The 18414-nt window shown below is 48.1% G+C and overlaps 4 protein-coding genes across 4 annotated transcripts; 2 read left to right on the forward strand and 2 right to left on the reverse strand.

Moving 5' to 3' along the window:
- Positions 1-77: 77 nt before the first annotated feature.
- Positions 78-8250, reverse strand: TERG_02820 (uncharacterized protein; the record flags this gene model as incomplete). Its single annotated transcript, XM_003235719.2, has 3 exons — positions 78-6831; positions 6901-7546; positions 7614-8250. The coding sequence occupies 3 exons, from the start codon at positions 8248-8250 to the stop codon at positions 375-377; spliced, it is 7740 nt and encodes a 2579-aa protein (XP_003235767.1). The 3' UTR covers positions 78-374.
- Positions 8251-9317: 1067 nt separating this feature from the next.
- TERG_02821 (uncharacterized protein) lies at positions 9318-12053 on the reverse strand. Its single transcript, XM_047747968.1, has 2 exons — positions 9783-12053; positions 9318-9716 (listed from the first exon to the last, which is right to left on the reverse strand). The coding sequence occupies exons 1-2, from the start codon at positions 11053-11055 to the stop codon at positions 9574-9576; spliced, it is 1416 nt and encodes a 471-aa protein (XP_047603940.1). The 5' UTR covers positions 11056-12053; the 3' UTR covers positions 9318-9573.
- A 1118-nt stretch (positions 12054-13171) lies between these two features.
- On the forward strand, positions 13172-16342 carry TERG_02822 (uncharacterized protein). Its single transcript, XM_047747969.1, has one exon. It carries the CDS (start codon positions 13616-13618, stop codon positions 14141-14143), a length of 528 nt encoding a protein of 175 aa, XP_047603941.1. The 5' UTR covers positions 13172-13615; the 3' UTR covers positions 14144-16342.
- A 42-nt stretch (positions 16343-16384) lies between these two features.
- TERG_02823 (uncharacterized protein) lies at positions 16385-18356 on the forward strand (the record flags this gene model as incomplete). Its single annotated transcript, XM_003235722.2, has 1 exon — positions 16385-18356. The coding sequence occupies one exon, from the start codon at positions 16385-16387 to the stop codon at positions 17756-17758; it is 1374 nt and encodes a 457-aa protein (XP_003235770.1). The 3' UTR covers positions 17759-18356.
- Between the last annotated feature and the right edge of the window lie 58 nt (positions 18357-18414).

Below are 18414 nucleotides of genomic sequence, written 5' to 3' on the forward strand. Positions count from 1 at the left end.
TATCTTTTTATAATGACTGTTTAATGACTACTATGTGAAGAGCTATTGAGAGTATTTTTTTATCTTACTCGATGCGGCGGCTGTTTTGAAGCGTATAGGTTTTGCTGACCAGCAATAAATTTTATTTCTCTTTCTCGCCAACAAATTAAATTATGATAGGTATACAGATTCTATCGAACGCAGTTTATTGCCTTATGGTGAGAAAACTATAAGCTTATCTACATCATACTTGGAACGGAAACATTAAGAATGGGACGAATCAACTATATACGACGGATAAGAAATGGTATGAATACAAAATGTAAAATGTTAGGTGTATGAGAGAGCTTAGTGAAGCCTTTTAAAGAGACCAGAACCAATAGCTCTGCCTTTCTCTAAGCAATGACAGTAGGTACAGACTTTCCTTGACTCTTCAAGTCACCTTTCTTCACGAAATCCTCTCGAGACGGCAGTGGCGTGGAGATGGAGTCATCATCGGAGGGTGAGGGAGTATCTCCAAGTGCAGGGGTAAATACAGGGCTTCCCATTGATAATGGTGAGGAGCTGGCTGTCTCTTTTTTCGGTATAGACCCAGAAGGCTTTCCCGGCTGGGGCTTTTGTTTGGTAGATGACTCTGAGCTCTCAGGAGTATCCTGTTTGATGGGCTCCATATTCTCTAACGCAGTCTTCACTAGATTGGCAATTGAACCTCCCCCTAGGATCTTGAGGGTGGGGATATCAACCTCCAGTTCCTTGAGGAACCAAGAGCGGATATCAACAGCAACAAGTGAGTCAACACCTTGGTCAACAAGAGCTATAGAGTCCTCCAATTTCTGTTCTTCCGTCATACGCAGCATACGTTTCAAGTGACTCAAGAATGCATCCCGAGTAATAACGTAGGAATCTTCCGCATTTTTCGCAGTTTGTAGTTGGACCTTGACACGTACCCCAGACTTGACAGCTTGAATCTCCGAGCCAGTCTCTTCGCGGTGAATGAAATGGCTGAATTTGACATCTCGTCTATGGGCTTCCTGGACGAAGAAATCATTCGGCAAGTAGTTCACTCCCATGGCAACTTGAGCTTTCACCCGAGGCGCTTGGCTTGGCCGACCTGAGACCACGGCCTCTGCGAATAAAACGTGTAGATCCTCTTCACTAATATTGATATACCCAACCGACTGGAAGTAGTCAAAGTCAAAGTTAATCGAATTCGCGGCATATCCCACTCCGAGCACAGCCGGGATGCTCATGGCAGATGCTGCAACTCCACGGTTGCGCCTCTTGTATACAAGAGAAGTCATGTATTCATTGGCTGCTGAATAATTGCTCTGGCCACTCCAACCAATGACGGATGCAATGCTAGAAGCCACGATGAAAAAGTCGAGAGATTTGTCGTCATAGAATCTTTCATCCAATAACTGAGTACCCAGGACCTTGGGTTCTATAACGCGAGTATACTGTTCATAAGTCATCCTGGAAAAGAGTTCGTCCTCCAGTATCATGGCACCGTTCACGACACCCGCTATGGGGGGAAGAGTAGCCATAATAGCTGTGTGTACGTAGTGAAGAGATTCTGGGGACGTAACGTTGAGAGGCATGGCTTTGACAACAGCTCCGTACCTCTTCTTCATGTCTTCTATGAATGATGGGTTCACTTTCGGTGTACGGCTAGTGAGGACAATATTCCGTGCCCCGTGGGCGATCATCCAGCCAGCAAGAGACTGACCAAGCTCACCCGCCATGCCAACGAAGAGGTATGTGCGGTTAGCCCTGAATAACATTCCTGAGTCGATAGGTTGGGCTTTGGCAGTCAGCGGAGTATTGGTAGTCCATTGCACAACGGTCATTGGTTCTCCTATGATTCCATGCGAGGATAGAGATTCAAGAGATATATAATTGGCATCGTCTGATGCAGCCTTATCGGTGTCGTTTAGCGCACTTTGTAGAATCTGCGATAGATCTACCAATGACTTCGCACTGGACATCTCTGTGAGTTCATGGCCTAGAACCGCTTCTTCGTTTATTTGAAGACAGCCAGCCGGTAAACAGGGGATAATGCAATCTCTAACAGCATCAGATGTATCTCCTCGCAAGAAATGTAAGAAAACGACCGTAGTTTCGGGAACAATGGATTTGATAATATGGCGGGGGAAGTTTGGATGCAGGAAGAGTGAGTTGCAGTTTGATTTCTGTCGTAGTTTAGCGGTAATAAACACGGGCTTGACGTCCTTAGCGCTGGCCTTCCTTTGTATAGCGGACACTAAAGAAGGGTCTGCCTCGTTCACAAGTAAGGTACCCCCTTCGGGAGTAAACGAGAGGACCCGCTCAGCGACAATGCTGGAGGCTATCGAGACTAGGGCATTGTTATCAAGAATTCTGGGGACAGGAATACAACAACGTTCTGGGATGTTGACAGGGGATTCCGGTGAACTTGAAAGCGCCAGAATGGTTTCATTCGAATTGACATCAACACCCATGCATAGCCTGAAGAATCCAGCTGCGCCCACAGCAACAGTTTGAAGAAGAGAATGAGTAATTCTCAAGGTGCGGTATTTGGTTTCCGGAATGTTTGGTAGTCTTAGCGGTGAGACTTTATGAAGCTCCAAAACCCGCCCTTTACCAGATCCAGCTCCAACAAGCTCCAGGGTATCTATCATGGGGTTAGCTTCAGTAAATACCTCTCTTCGCTGTGAGTTATAACGCATATTTTTCTCTGGATCCGGTAGCAGCCTTGTAATCAATTGCTTCCCATTATCCATAAACACCTCAGGCTCATCCGTCCACAGAAGGGCGTCTTCATCGATGCCCCAGCTCTGAAGCACCCGCTGCCTTAACAATGTTTCAGCCAGGATAGCTGCAGTTTGTGGCTCAATGCCATCATTTGCGGCTTTGGAATCCAGATCAAATAGCTGTAAATTTAAGTCAGGGTTCTCGTTCTTGATTGTACGGGCAAAACCCATCATCATGTAGCTATATGGAGTATCTTCACGGGATCCGCAGGTTACCCAGACAACAGTTCCAGCTGTTGTACATGCCTTGAGTGCGTTGAACTTATCGGCGGTTAAGCCATCGAGATACGGCTGGTCAAGGTCTGTGAGGGAAAGGATTGTCACAGCGCCAGAAATAGATACTGAACTAGCCATGGTCGAGCAAGCAAAGTCTTCCACGGTATTGAAGAACTCTTTGACAGGAAAACGGTGGGATAGAATGTCAGATACATTATGTCCCAGTTCTTTAACGCGGTCCTTTGTTCCCCCAATGATCGCAAGAGCATCAGTTCGTACGCCGACAGGGTGCTCTTGGACATTAAGGGGGTTTCGTAGAAGCGTGACTTGATCGTTAATAGCCTGGCCAACAAATACACTGATTGGAAGAGAAGAATCAATGTTAGGAGTGACGGTATCAATTCCAGAGAACCCAGTTTTCTTCAAAACGGAATCCCACTGGTCAAGGGTAAGCAATGGCCCCCATGGGCGGCCTGTTTCAGCACCAATCCACCATCCCGGGAGAGTTCCCACAGTCATACCACTGAATAAGAGGTCAGTAGAGGTGAGCTCACCTACCACTATGTAACCGCCGGGCTTGAGGAGGCGACGGATATTAGACATTGACGCCTCCATGTCAGCAGACACATGAAGCACATTAACAGCCACAATCAGATCGTATGAGCCTTCGATGAAGCCTTGTTCCGCAGGGCCTTTCTCCATATCGAACACCTTAAAGGTCATACGACCACTTTCTTTGGCGAATCTTTCCTCTGCTGCCATAAAGAATCCACTTGAAATATCCGTAAAAGTATAAGACGAGTACGCACCCTTAAGATTGCGGAGTACCGATGATGTAGTTGCGCCTGTTCCAGCTCCGATTTCAAAAATATTGAGACCAGGGTACCGATGTGAAATTTGTGATACAACCCGAGCGAGCCAACGACTTGTTGGCCCGGCACATATGGCATTCTCCTCGTAAAAGGCTCGGAGAAGACCGTCCTGGTTCATGTGTTCAAGCATGGAATTTCCAGCGCGAATGACGGGAATCAAATTGTCCCCTACCACTTCAACGAAGCGAATATCCTTTCGGCCCTCGTAACGGGCCAGAATCTTGCCAATATCTTCACGAGTATCATTGTTGCATTCTGGTTCAACCTTCGGAGTTTCGCCTCGACTGACCATGCCAACCATACGGTCGCACCACTGGAGGTATTTTTGAAAATGAGGGAGAAGGCCGGCACGCTCCTCAGCCGGAATTGATGTAGAGGCATGACGTGCAAACCAGTAGGAGGCACGGTCAATGTCCTTATACATCTGGACTTCGAAGGCAGTCACTGTTTCACCCTCAGCGGCCAACAGTCCATCGGGTGATGCGACTCGGTATTCGAAATGGGAAAACATTGGAAGGTCATTCTTAGGAGTAGCTGGGGAGAATGGAACCAGAGTTGCGCCTTCAAACTGCGCAATAGTGTGAGACTTATTATCCGTAATTAAATAGATATCTCCAATAATCTGAGATCTTTGTTTGCTTCGAATAAGGGTCTCGAATTTCATGGTACCCTGCTTGCCACCGGCTCCAAGTATCGTGAAGTACGGGTTTATCGTCACAGCAGAGATTGAAACAGGAACATGCAATGACCATAGCTGGGTATCTCCAGGATATGACCACGCTGCGAAAACGGTCTGGAGAGCGGAATCGAGCATACCAGGATGAAGGACCAAATTATCATCCCACTCAGATCCGGATTGGTCAAAAAGTGTACCGATACTATAGCCAGACTTTCGCTGTATATCGGACACCCCTCTGAACGGATGAGAGTAACCATACCCAACTGTGGAGAGGTTTGAATAGAAACGATCATCCTGAACAGAAACCAGGTTGAAGGGCTCCGCCTTGACTAGAGGTAGGGTATTAGGTTTAGCAGAAGATAGTTGGACAGAAACCTTGCCTTTGGCATTTAGCAGGGTATTACCGCCATCAGCCACTGAGTAGCAACCCCACTCCGCTGTGATAGCTGTAGGTGAGATGTCGATTGAAGACATGCTGAAAATGGTCTCAATGCTAGAATCATCGTCGTTAAACGCGATTGCTCGAGGAATGTCGACATCAGTTAGTCTAATCATGCCGATGGTGTTCCCGGCTCCATTGTCAAACACAATACCCTTAATAGCCTCTACCGCCATGCTCACATATCCAGTTGCAGGAAAAACGGTTTGACCTTGGAGCCTATGACCTTTGAGCCAAGGCATGTCATTTGGACGCAAGAAGTTTCGCCATTGGAATTCCCCAGGAGTGGTAGCCTCGGAGCAAGGGCTGCCCAAAACTGGGTTAGGAAGATGTATAGCTCGTCTGTTTTTGAAATGGTTGGCCAGGCGACTATTCGACCAATAGTTGCGCTGGTGTTCGAATGGATATGAAGGTAAGTCTTTCAAACTTTTCCTACTTTGAACGCCAGAGAGTAGTGTTTCGACGTCAGAGAATCGCACGCTTCCAGAGCCAAGTCGAGTCCAGATAAAGCCTAGCGCATCGCTGAGTTGTGTAATATCTTCAAGTCCGCGGGAGAGCAGCCCTGTATATGGAATACTACCAATGGTAGATGTTGCAGGGCCTTTCAGAGCAGGATGTGGGCCAACCTCGATAGCAAGGTCAAATTGGTCAACGTGTTTCAGAGCTTTCGAAAGTGCATCAGCAAATAGCACAGCATTACACATATTGTCAACCCAGTATTGGTTAGTAAGTCTGTCACTAGTCATCGATTCGCCTGCGTAAACACTCGAGAACCAAGTAGTAGTAGCTGACTCCTGTAGTGGTGCAACTGACTGAATGGAACATCCCTCTAAAGAAGAGAAATACGGCCCAGCACATGATGCCATATGGGCACTATGATATGCGGTGTCAACTTTGAGTTTCCTGGCAAAGATCCCCTGAGATTTGAAAATGTCCTCAGCTTCAGTGACAGCGTCTTCGTCTCCACTTAGAGTCACACTCGATGCTGAATTTACCGCAGCAACCTGAAGTCTACCAGAGAACCCTGCCGTAGCGCAAAAGTCGCGAGCGTCGTCAGCTGATGCACCAACAGCTATCATGGCTCCACGAGGGGCACGTTCATTTGGGCTAGAAGCTAGCCGTGCGTGGACACCGCGGAAGTAAGCAACACGTATGGCATCCTGTGCAGATATAAAGCCTGCTGCATAAGCGGCACCAATCTCACCAGATGAGTGGCCAACCACAGCACGAAAAGAGATACCTGCTTCTCGGAGAATATCAATGAGGATTATCTGCACTGCCGTGCACAGGGGCTGGGAGAGAGCAGCTTCCGATATGCGTGATGTGTCCTTTCCTGCAAGGAGTTGGTCCTTGAGTGTCCAAGTAGGCCAATCTCCAGGGGATGGCAAACTTTGAAGAGCGGAATCCAGCTCAGATATACGAGATGCAGCAAAATGGGAGGTTTCAAGGAGCTGAGCTCCCATTCGTGGCCATTGAGCACCTTGTCCGGTGAAAATGCCAATTATCTTTGGGTCAGAGATAGTACCAAATCTCGTTCCAAGCTCCGCACTACCTGTAGCATTTGAGGTAGAATTCACAATCTCGTCTAGGGACTTGATAGCATCTTGTATTGTCATCGCCGCAATTGCTTTTCGGTACGATAGGGTGGATCTCCTATGCTGTAAGGTATAGGCAAGATCAGAAAATTCAGTTTCTGGGTTTGCTAAGAGATAATCGAGATGTTGCGACAACATCTCTCGAAGGGCAATCTCTGAGGAAGCGGAAAAGGTGAGAGGAGTGAAAATAGGAGATACAGCCTTTTTTTCTGGAATATACTGCTCCAAAATGCAGTGGGCATTGGTTCCACCAAAGCCGAAGCTGTCAAATGGTAGTATTAGCACAGTAATGGGGAGAAAAAGAAAAAGAGATCGTTTGAGGTTTATCTACCTATTCACACTCGCCCTCCTCAGCTGACCTTCCTTGGCAGGCCATGGAGTCGGGACAGTAGGAATATCCAAGTGCTTAAAGAATGGAGCCACTTTGGCACTGAGGTTTGTAAAGTGTAGGTTGGGAGGAACCACGCCGTATTTCAAAGCCAAAGAGGTGCTGATAACACTAGCTAGGCCAGCGGTACCTTCAGTATGGCCGATGACAGTCTTGATAGAGCCAACAAGCAGCTTGTCTGCCATCTTATCGGCGTAGGATCCAGCAGGGAATAGCGCATTCGAAATAGCTTCAGCTTCTTGGGGGTCTCCTGCCTGAGTACCCGTGCCATGGGCGTGGAAGAATTGCGGCCTATCCTCCAGATTGTTTACTGGATCTAGCCCTGCCCGAGCATAACACTCGCGGATAAGATTTGTCTGTGCAACGTTGCTGGGCATCGTCAGGCCAGTAGTTTTGCCATCCTGATTGACTGCCGTTTCACGAATTATGCATTCAATTGGGTCATTATCTGCTATGGCCTGGGAAAGTGTTTTGAGCACAACAGCCGCAACACCCTCTCCTCGTGCATACCCATCCGCGGAAGCGTCCCACATCGCGCAGCGTCCGGTAGGAGAAAGCATCCCAAGGTTACTCTCGGAGATGTACATGGCTAAACAATAAAGACATCAGTATATCGAGGGCTTTATATTATCTTGGCCAAAGATGTCAGAACATACCTGGACTCAATATGAGATTTGTGCCAGCAGCAACCGCTACCTTTGACTTGCCGCTTCTTAGAGCTTGGACACCGAGATCGAGGGCAACCAAGCTGCTAGAGCACGCAGTATCAATAGTCATGCTTGGTCCATGCCAGTCAAAGAAATATGACACACGGTTTGCTACAATGCCTCTTTCGAGCCCTGTAGCAGTATATCTGGGTAATGTCTCCCAGTCTCGAGTTAACATAGTGCTCCAGTCATCGGACATCAGACCAACATAGACGGCGGTGTCGGAACCTCGCAATTTCTCCATAGGTTGCCCAGCAGCACAGAGACCATCGTAGACAACTTCCATTAGAACACGTTGCTGGGGGTCCATCGCGTCCACCTCACTGGGCTGAATATTGAAAAACCCAGCATCAAACTTGGTAACATCGCTCTTATCTGTGTCCTCCAGCCAGTAAGATTTGGTAGCGTTCGTAGTACCATGATGTGTACCAACAGGATGGTAGAAGGAGTCTATATCAAAGCGAGAAGCCGGCGGTTTGCTACTCAGGTCACGAGGGTTGTGGATAACAGACCAGAGTTTCGAGGGTGTGTCGGCGCCTCCAGGAAAACGAAATCCGGATCCGATAATAGCAATAGGTTGAATCATTGTTGTACGGGTACACAAGCTTGACACAGTCGAATCTGATAAGACCTGGATCGCCTGAATGCCGGTTGGTTGGTATGAACCTGGTTTCTAGATAGGTACACTCTAATGAACGATTCCTCGATGCCGGAACAAGCCAAATAGTTGAATGATGAATTCAGATCTAGGGAGGTAAAAAGAAAGCCAGAACAGTGCAAGGAGATGAATCCTGCAAAACAGGTTTAATAAGGCACAGAAAGACGAAATGATTGCCTTGGAAGATTTTGGGCCAAAGAATGATAATCGACTACCATTCAGGCGGTCTTGTGGATATTTTCATGGTATATAAATAATTCATTGCAGGATGTCGTTTGCCTCTGAAGACGCCCGGAAGTTGGAATCTTGCTGTTATGCTTCGGAAATGGCATATCGGGCTTAGGAGAGGCGAAGCGTATGGTACCGAATAGACACAACCTGATGGTAGATTGGCCGGAGTGATTACACAGTCAACATTCGGAGAAGAGGGACATGTGGAATGACTGGGCATAAAGCAATTCGAGATATACCGGAAACTGCATGACCGAAACGGAAGTCGGAGAAGAAATCACGCATCATTCGGCGATCAAGAGAGTAACTTGTAGGGTCGGTATATCAGCCTTGAGGTCAGCCACGCAAGTCTTGGTCGGCTATGCAGGGAATAATTCAATCAACACGGTTAGCCAGATACTTTCTGGGAACTCGGAATAAACATCTTGTCAAGGGGCCAGACTCGTGGGAATGTGCTACTAGTTAGTTAGCACGGACAATCTAGTGAACATGTGCAGCTCGGAATCGTGCCATATCTAGGCGCTCCACATTTCTAGTGAAGAATAAGAATGCTGCAGCACCGTTGCAGGAGTCCGGGCAGCAATAACCAACCAGTGAATGAGAAATCAAAAGTGCTCGATTCTGAGGACTTCAATCTCTTACGAGCCTGCCGAATAAAAAACCGGTACTTGCGGAGAAGGATCTAGGTGGTGTCGCACTTTCTAGGCGGCGGCTGAGGTATGAGCCGTCATTTACTAACCGAACACCCCTTCGTTTGAGGCATGCATGGCTTTTAATTAATGCAGCGATGCGCAGTGCTATAGCAGGCACCTGTGCAAAGAAATGTTAAGGGAATTTTCCGATTACGAAAGATCGAGATGGGCGATAATGATTGTGAGATAGTTGGGTTTGTCCTACATACCCAGTAGTTATCTGTATCTCTTGGCTCACGATTCCATACTGACCCTCCGTTCTAGGCTAATCTAGACAAGACGTCGACCCATACAAATCAGGTAGATCATCGAGCTCTGAGGGCTATTACTAGCTTGTCATTCCAGGCCAGTTCATTAACATCCAATCGTCTAGAGTCGTACCCCTCTCTAATGAATTTACATCAAAGGAAAAGTTTTGCTGGTCAGGAGGTGTGAAACTTCCGAGAAGGCCTGGCATCACGAATTTGTCCGCTGGTCAAATGTTTTGTTAGTTAACCACATGCAAAAACCACGTAAACTCAAATTTTCACAACTTACGTTCATAAAAGCCCAGACCCATACTATCTGCTAACACCTCTCTTTCGTCAAGGTTCATGCCCGCTTCGCTACTATTGATAGTAGAAGTGGCTGGGTTAGTTGAAGGCCCCATCCCCTGAGACAATCCACTTTTTTCCTCGCCTTGGGCTCGTCCTTCCCCAACTCTTGCCAAAACAATGCTCACAGTCTCAGCGGCCTTTTTGGCCTCCTGGGACTGAGAACTGCGTCTCATCCAAATAGCTCGGGTCGTACGGAGTGCAGCAGTAACTTCCTGTTCTCTCTCCAGATGTTTTCCACGATGTAGTAATGAACATAGTATCATAGTTCCTATTAAAAACTGATGATTCATCATAGAGGACACACGCCATCGCATAGAGTATAGCTGACCTCCCTGGCAAGTTTCTTCGTCCAGAACATGCTGTATATTTAATGTTCCAAGTGAAGCATCGATACACGCATTTCGTGAATAAGCATACTTATCCTCCTCTCCTGGTGGTGACTCCATGTATAGAAATCTGCGGTGAAGCATTATTTGCCCTTTATAGAACATATGGCCAATGAACAGACGAGCCATAATCACCTGTGGAGAGTCAGTGACGCTTGATGCCATAGGCTTCATTTTCAGCGGCGGAGGGATACTGGCAGCAGCATCATGTAAAATTGCATCAACTCGCATGACCTCAGCATAGCTAGAGGGTTTCACTGCATCGGTAACATCCGAGATTGCGCCTAAGGCCATTAACATCCTTCTCCGGGCAATAATACCTAAAGCTGTTGTGTGTTCGGTTTCTGGTCGAGGTGGAGGTAGTTCGGTGGTATTTTCATCCATGTCATTATCATTCAAATTTCGCGGCTCAGCAGTATCGCACTTCCAATCTGCAATCATTCTTGCCATGCCCATTTGGCTGGAAACAAGAATATCACTCATGAGAACCGTTGCCCACACCCTGCGTCGCATTTCACCCTGTAACGGAGAGATGCCAGGAAAATGACTGGGATCACGATGGTAGCCCATACGCATTGCCAGGTTCACTTGGATGGCTAGCAAGAACCAGTTATCCTTGCCAGCGTCCGCTCGAACTATATACTCCACATACACATACTGGATCATTGCCTCCAGAACGTACGGTCCGGAGTTTGTATATTCCCCTATAACGAGGCATTGAACTATTTTTTCACGGTATAAGTCAGCCTGTAGAGTTTGCTGCTCTATTTCATTGTTACTGTATGCCGCGTATGGCAGGTCTGAGGCAAGCAACGCAAGGCAGATCATGCCAAATAATAGTCCAACCCAGACAATCGGAGCGTCAGATGGGTTACTCCAAAAAGATTCGTACTATAACCGCGGGTTAGCTTAAAGAGATAAATACGCATGTAATAAAATAGGACCTACCTGATTTAGAAAGCTAGGCCCATGTACCACTGCTATATTATCGGTTTAGTTAGTACTTTCATCAGAATGCCCGTTATTTCGTTGCGCTTACAAGAGGCCACAAGATCCAGGCAGTTAAAATAGCGAGAAATATAGCGATCCACGGCACTCTTTGGGGGCAGAGCGGCAAGTATTTCAGACCGTGAAGTTGGGCGACGGCATCCATACAGAAGTAGCGCGTGAGGTGACCTAGGTTTATTTGCCGGATCACCATTGTTACCATCCAGATCCTCGGGGCTATTCGCAAGTCTCAGCTGTTCTTCTCTATCGAAATGGTCCTTTAAATCAGCAATGTTCTCCAGTATGGCCGCCCAGTGGTCCCCGCCGACATAGCGAAGTTCCGACGCAGTAACCCGCATGCTTCCACACTCAGAATGCCCATCCACTGGAACATCTACTTGGGTATTAGGACTATTGCCAGTCCCTGATAAAGGAACTGGCGCTTGCCCATAATCTGGCCCTGAGCGTGGGCCTACTTCAGCAGCTGGAGTATCAGTAGAACTATGGTTTGCTTTTTGGGTAGGATTAGACATCAAAGTCATAACAAGACGTTCTAACTGGACCAGGCGATCGTGGACTGCAGGAGGGGCTGAAGGTGCCGTTGTACTTAGTGGCATTGACGGCTTCGTTAGCGAGGGATGGTTTTCTACGTAGACACAAGTTTGTCCTCGTGCCAAACACGTTGAACATGGCTGTTGGCGGTCACATCGCGATCTACATAATGGTTGCCAGCGTTAGTACCTGACTCTATATATAAATGAAACTAGATCAGGTATAAATCATACTCACTTGCGGCGGCGACAGAGGTTACAGGAAAGCTGAGGTTTGTCCCTGCGCCGACTGGGCTTTGGGCGGGGCCTCGAAATACTATCGGCATCAACTTCCTGATATTCAGCATTTGGCGATGTGGTCATGGCAGACCCGGGATTGACTGGTGATTCCGGCATGATGGGGCCAGGTGTGAAGGGGGTGCTAGTCTCAGTAACCAGCGCCATCGTAAGCTCACAGGTTAGTCAAGATGGAACAAACAGGTCTCTCAGCTGAATAAATGGCGCTGCCCTAGAGAAAATAGTGGCGCTCTAGGTGATATATCACCTTTATTGTTAAGGGGGCCTCAAAACGCAGATAAAAGTGCAAGGCTGCTCACCTATTTATCATTTGTGCGGCTGAGAAGATGTTATATTGCTGTTCTCGAAAAAGCTAATGTCCTGCAGGCTGATACTAGGATATAAGCCCAGTCAAGCACCCAAACGCGCCGATCATCACTATTCTTCATGGTTATATGGTTTGTGTATAGCTACAATGCTGCTGATGCTGTTGGTCTCGACATTGTCGTCGGAGCCTTGACGTTGACAATCCACGTGACATTATGCTGGTGACCTAGCTAACGGCATCATGTGACTATGATTAGGCTAGGTAGATGCAATAACTATGACCCGACAATGAGTGATTTAATTGATTAAAAAAGATTGACATAGCAGCCATCCTGGAAGCTGGTTGGATATTACAGCTAACTTTGCCGGTAAATTTGAAGGCAGTTTAGTTAAAAAGACTTAACGCTCAACTCCGCGGATTTGTTGTTTGTTCGTCTTTCTGGATTCCCTCGAGATTATTTTAGGACAGTTCGTACGGAGTACAGAGTATACAGATACAGATATAATTTATCTCAACTCCTTATCCATCCAGTTGTTTGCTGTGGAGACCCATGCTATCCCTAAACATGCCACGCGGTCAGCCAAAGCCTGTAGTAAAAGTTGGCGAACACGAGCTGAGCTGAACCTTTTTCGAACAAGGAAATAAAGTTTGCCCTGCCGAGCCTTGGCGTGCGTTGAAAAAGCTTAATCCCAAATGCTAAGGGGATCATCCGACCCTCCGACCCTCCGATGCTCCTGTCCTGACCCTCCGACGATCCGCGGCCCCACTTTTTGGCGCGGCTTTCACCCATGTGCCATGCGGCTCAACATGGCCACGTTGGGAAAGAAGCACGGATTTAGGCGCGATGAAGTCATATCTCCGTCGTCCTCTCTCGCTTTTCACAGTTGGAGAGGGCTCATAAACGCCTACTTAAACTCCGTCGCTCTTTATTGCTTACAATGTTCTCTTTCGCATCACAACGATTCGCCTATCTACTTCCAAGCGGCTTCTTCTCTAGATACCGCGGTCATTTTCAAGCTCGATAATCAAAATACCACAGCTTCAGCCGCACCTAACGCCATGTCAACGACCGATGCTAGCACGGACACCGTTCCGATCGAGGCGGGCCCAATTGAAGAGACCAAGGTCGCTGACCCTGAAGTCGTTGATTGGGATGGGCCAGAGGACCCCGAGAATCCTCATAACTGGCCAAGCCGTAAACGGTGGGCGCACGTTGTCGTTATTGCAATCATCTGCCTAGTTATGTATGTATTATGCCCTGTCATCCATGATGGTGCAAGGTGTTCTCGTATATTGCTTGACCAATGCTAACACGATATGCGTCTACCCGAACAGGAACATTGCACCTACCATGTGTGCTCCCAGCATCAATCTACTTGTTGCCGAGTTCAATATCCGCTCATTCGTGGTCAGCACCTTTGCGGTAACACTCTACCTTCTCGGCCTCTCAGTAGGCCCCATGTTCATCTCCCCGTTGAGTGAAGTGTACGGCCGCTTGCCCGTCTACCATATCTCTAATGTAGTTTTTGTCGCATTTGTCGTTGGCAATGCGTTGAGCAAGAATATTGGCCAGTTTCTCGCTTTTCGTTTCCTCTCCGGATGTGCGGGAGGTACCCCCATGGCCCTCGGTGGGGGCAGCATCGCGGATGTAACTCCTATCCAACGCAGAGCAGTTGCCATGGCCTTGTTCAGTCTTGGGCCGCTGACTGGACCAGTAAGCCGCCCTTCCGTCCATCCCTCGGTCACCACCCGTTTAGCAAAAAGCAAATACTAACTACTGGCCCCATGTGACTAAAGGTTCTGGGACCTGTTATCGGTGGCTTTATCGCCGCTGGCAAAGGCTGGCGCTGGATCTTTTGGATTCTGGCGATCATAGGGGCTGCCGCCACGATTACTGGATTCGTCATTCTTCGTGAGACACACCCCGGAATCATTCTCGAACGCAAAGCCACTCGTCTTCGCAAGTCTACAGGCAACCTACATCTTCGATCAAAGCTTGCCCGTTCCCAGTCACCACGCCAGCTCCTTGCTGCCGCTCTTATTCGGCCCACCAGGCTTCTGATTCGCTCGCCAATTTTACTGATTATCTCTCTCTATGTGGCTCTTGTTTTTGGCCTCATGTACCTGCTCTTCACCACCTTCACCGACGTCTTTGAAGGCGAGTATGGTTTCACAACATCCACCTCTGGCTTAGTCTATCTTGGACTCGGAGTCGCTCTGGTTATCTGTATGCTTCTCTTTGGCGCTCTCAATGAGCGAGTGCAAGCTGCGTGCCTAAAGGCAGATGGTGCTACACAACCCCGGCCTGAATATCGTCTCGTTCTTATGATCTTCTTCAGTCCCTTGGTTGGTGTAGGCCTGTTCATCTACGGCTGGACAGTCCATTATAGAGTTCATTGGATTGTTCCCATCATCGGCACTATGGTGATGGGGTTTGGAGCCTTCTTCGTTCTCGTGAGTTTCACTTCTGCCATCAATCCCTCCTGGTCGTTATCAACACTAACAAATCCCACCAGATGCCTGCCCAGCTATACCTAGTCGACTTATTTGGCTCTCAGGCTGCCGCTTCAGCTCTGGGAGCTAATAACCTGATGCGTTATCTGTCAAGTACGTTTTTGCCACTAGCCGGGCCTAAGATGTATAAGACTTTGCACTACGGCTGGGGTAACACACTACTTGGCTTTCTTGCCCTTGCTTTTGTCCCGGCTCCGATCCTTTTCTACAAATACGGTGAATGGCTCCGTGCTAAAAATGTTGTTAAATTGTAATTATTGCTTAAACTTTGCCCGAGACTGGTAACTCATGGGAGTGGGCATCTAGAATGGCGTTATTATAGGTTAAATTAGGTAGCTCTAACGACTTAGTTGCATCCTTGCTCCTCTTCCCGCGCCCTCTGTTGTTACCAGAATGCATAAGATAGTCAAATAGGAATATCCATTTTTAGACTGGGGAGGTACGGCATTAGCCTGTGCTATGGTTATCACTCGGCTCCTACCACGCTGTGATACCCGAATCGCCATGTGCCTGAAGTACGTGCAAATTCGAGGAGCCCATAGATGAGATCTTCCAATGATTTTGATCACATAAAAAATGTAATTGTTGGCCATTTCTCGTCATTACCCTGCATGAGTTCACGAGGCGGATATACGAGTGCGTTGTGGAATCCACCGTCCGGACGCAGGCAGATGTCAACACCATAGCTCCGCCAGCTAACTCCTGAATACCACGCAGCACCATACATATCTGCACGGAAGTGGAGGGAATGGAGAAGGGATATAACCCTTGAGCCGCTCTGGTCCGGCCAGGGATGGCCTCAGGAGAGTGCTGTGCCGGATTTCCATAGGCTAGTAGATCCTTCAGGAGCGACACCATTTCCGTAAGTAGAGATCTCTACGCAGAACCATGGCATGTGTGAGTTCAGACACGAGGAAGCCATGCAATGTAACAACCACCGAGATCCCAAGCCTTGTCCATCGTAGCCTGGTAAAACATCAGTCTCGCTTCGTATGCATCTAGCTGAAGGCTAAGGCATGAGGATTGCGAGTGCCTATGTGCATGGAATTAGTCGATTGGCCGTGTTGCTGTCTTTCCTGGCCCTATTAATAGGCTGGGAAGTTATTGCTCGCCGTAAGCTTTCTTTCACCCAGTCCAGGTGAAGAGCTCCAGCTCGAGTCAGGCTGCAAGTTGGGATGCAGCTTCCGCTATATCAGTCGGACTACTCCCACTGCTCAGGAGATTGGAATTGTGCACAGCATCCCCAAAAAACGATCTTCGCGAGACATAACTACGCATCTCCACAACCATAACTAAGTACATATCAACATATCAGTTTGACGATCAGCCGTGGAATAGCTGAGCTTGAGCCGTAGCATCGCGAGGGAGGAAAAAAGAAAGAAGTGTTCTCCGTATTCAACGAACTAGTCAGCCATCTCCTTGCCTTCCAGCTTGTTAAGCGTTTTCATACCAAGAAGCCGCACGCCGATCACCCCGACCTCTGGAAAGCCCCTGTTCCGCCATGAGCACCACTAACATCACGCCGCCGCTGCGAGCATCATGCGATCGATGCCGGGCCCAAAAGCTGCGATGCGTGCCGTCATCGACCTCGGACGCCACAGCGCCATGCCAAAGATGTTTAAGAGCAAAGTCGCCGAAATCATGCATATTTAGCCAGCGTCTGCGGACGGGACGGTCCGTGAAAGCTGGGACCGTAGAGTCCCGCCAGGCTGCCACCCGCAGAGAGAAGGAAAAGTCTCCTGGGCTGCCCGGGATGAGTGCGTTTGCGTTGTCCACTCCACCACCGTCAGAATGCGCAGCGGTCGGGAAGCAGAAAAAGATGAATGAGGCGCATCGTGTTCCAGCAAAACCATCTCGCAGTAAGAGGCAGTTGGACGGAATGGACCTTGGATGTGAAGACATTATATTGCCACCAACAAGCGCAGCAAAGGAACCCCTAGGCACGCCTGTAGAATTTTGGGATGTCAACAGCAACAACAACCCAATACTGCAGCCTGCGGAGTTCATCTTCGATGCAGATGAGTTCACCGGCTCTCCAGAAATGATATCCGACTATAGCTTTGACGCCAATGCGCATCTGGATGTTCAGGATTTTTTGCCCCCTTTACCGTATCACACACCGGTCGGCCTGGAAATGGAAATGGATATGCTGATGGCCGAGAAGCCAGGCCCTCTGGTTGACCTGACTGCGCTTCTGGCGAAGATGTCGCATTATGAGAGCCAGCTACCGAAGTTACCAGGAGGTGATCTGGACAACTATCCTATTGGTGACGCCCTCTTCCTCTCCCAGCGGTTCTTCACAGTGCTATCCGAACATAACCCTGTTAATTCGATAGGAGAAACGTCGCATCTTGACATGCCTACAAAATTACTCACATTGTCCTGTTATATGACCCTAACTCGTATCCTTATATCCGTATTCGGATACCTCCATGGGCGACTCTGCCAGCTTCAAGAGGCGAACTTCCAGAATGACGGGATGGGGCACTCTGTCTCCTCCTTGACGGATATGCACGCTTACCGCGGCCTTCGCCTAGGTCAGATTCAACCAATCTGCGCGTGTGCGGGAAAGGAATCGGCCACTCGGGTGAAGAAAGCAGTATCAATGTTGTTAGCATCCCTTGAGGGTGCTGAAGGGAGGTTAGGTTTGCCGCCAGACGTGAGAGTGATACCCGATGTTCAAGTAGATACCAATATTGGCGGAGGAATATCCACATCGCCCGATCAAGGGGACGAGATGATGGTACTCGAGGATGGCTTGCTGGTCGGGCTGACGAATAGCCGCCTGCACAAGGTGGTAAGGGAGCAGGCGAGAGAGCTGCGAGAGAAAGTAGATGAGGTCTACGATGTTTTGAAAGGGTTATTGGAGATATAGGCAACTAAAGGTTGGTCAGCGGACCACTTATCAGGAGATATTAGTTATGCCATTTCAATAGACTCACCTCAGATTAGCTATAGCTTTTCTATGATTGTATATGACCACATACTCAGCACATAGATGTGAATATATTTTATACAGAACCCACCATTTGATCAACAGTAGAATAACCTAAGTCAATGGATGCTAGACATGCAAATAAGCAGCTAGTTTATCGAAGAAGATCGAGTAATAGTGCATAAACCAGAAATTTATCTATGCCGTCACTCCATAAATTCACCATCAACTGGTACACAGGGCAGGTTCCCCAGGCCACCACGGTGAGGGCCCAGTAGCAATCCTAACATCTGAGATGATACATGCTGATGCTATGCTGCGACATGTCGTACGATTCGGAAGAAATACCAGCAATTCGGAGCTTCTATTGGGTATACCTTATTAATCGATTTGGTTTTTCTCCGACTCCGGGTTCGGATTCATGACAGCTCAAATGGGAAGTGTCCGATGCTCTATATGTAAACACTCGACCCAGCACCAGCATGATGGGAATCGAGGTGAAGAGCAGTTAGAAAACGAGTGCAGCTTATATATGAAATTGTCAGTTTTCTCTGGCCGCCTCACCGCTGGGGGTTTTTTTTTAACGAGGTAGATAT

The sequence above is a fragment of the Trichophyton rubrum genome (assembly GCF_000151425.1).
Source record: "Trichophyton rubrum CBS 118892 genomic scaffold supercont2.3, whole genome shotgun sequence".
In the NCBI taxonomy this organism is placed as follows: Eukaryota; Fungi; Ascomycota; class Eurotiomycetes; order Onygenales; family Arthrodermataceae; genus Trichophyton; species Trichophyton rubrum.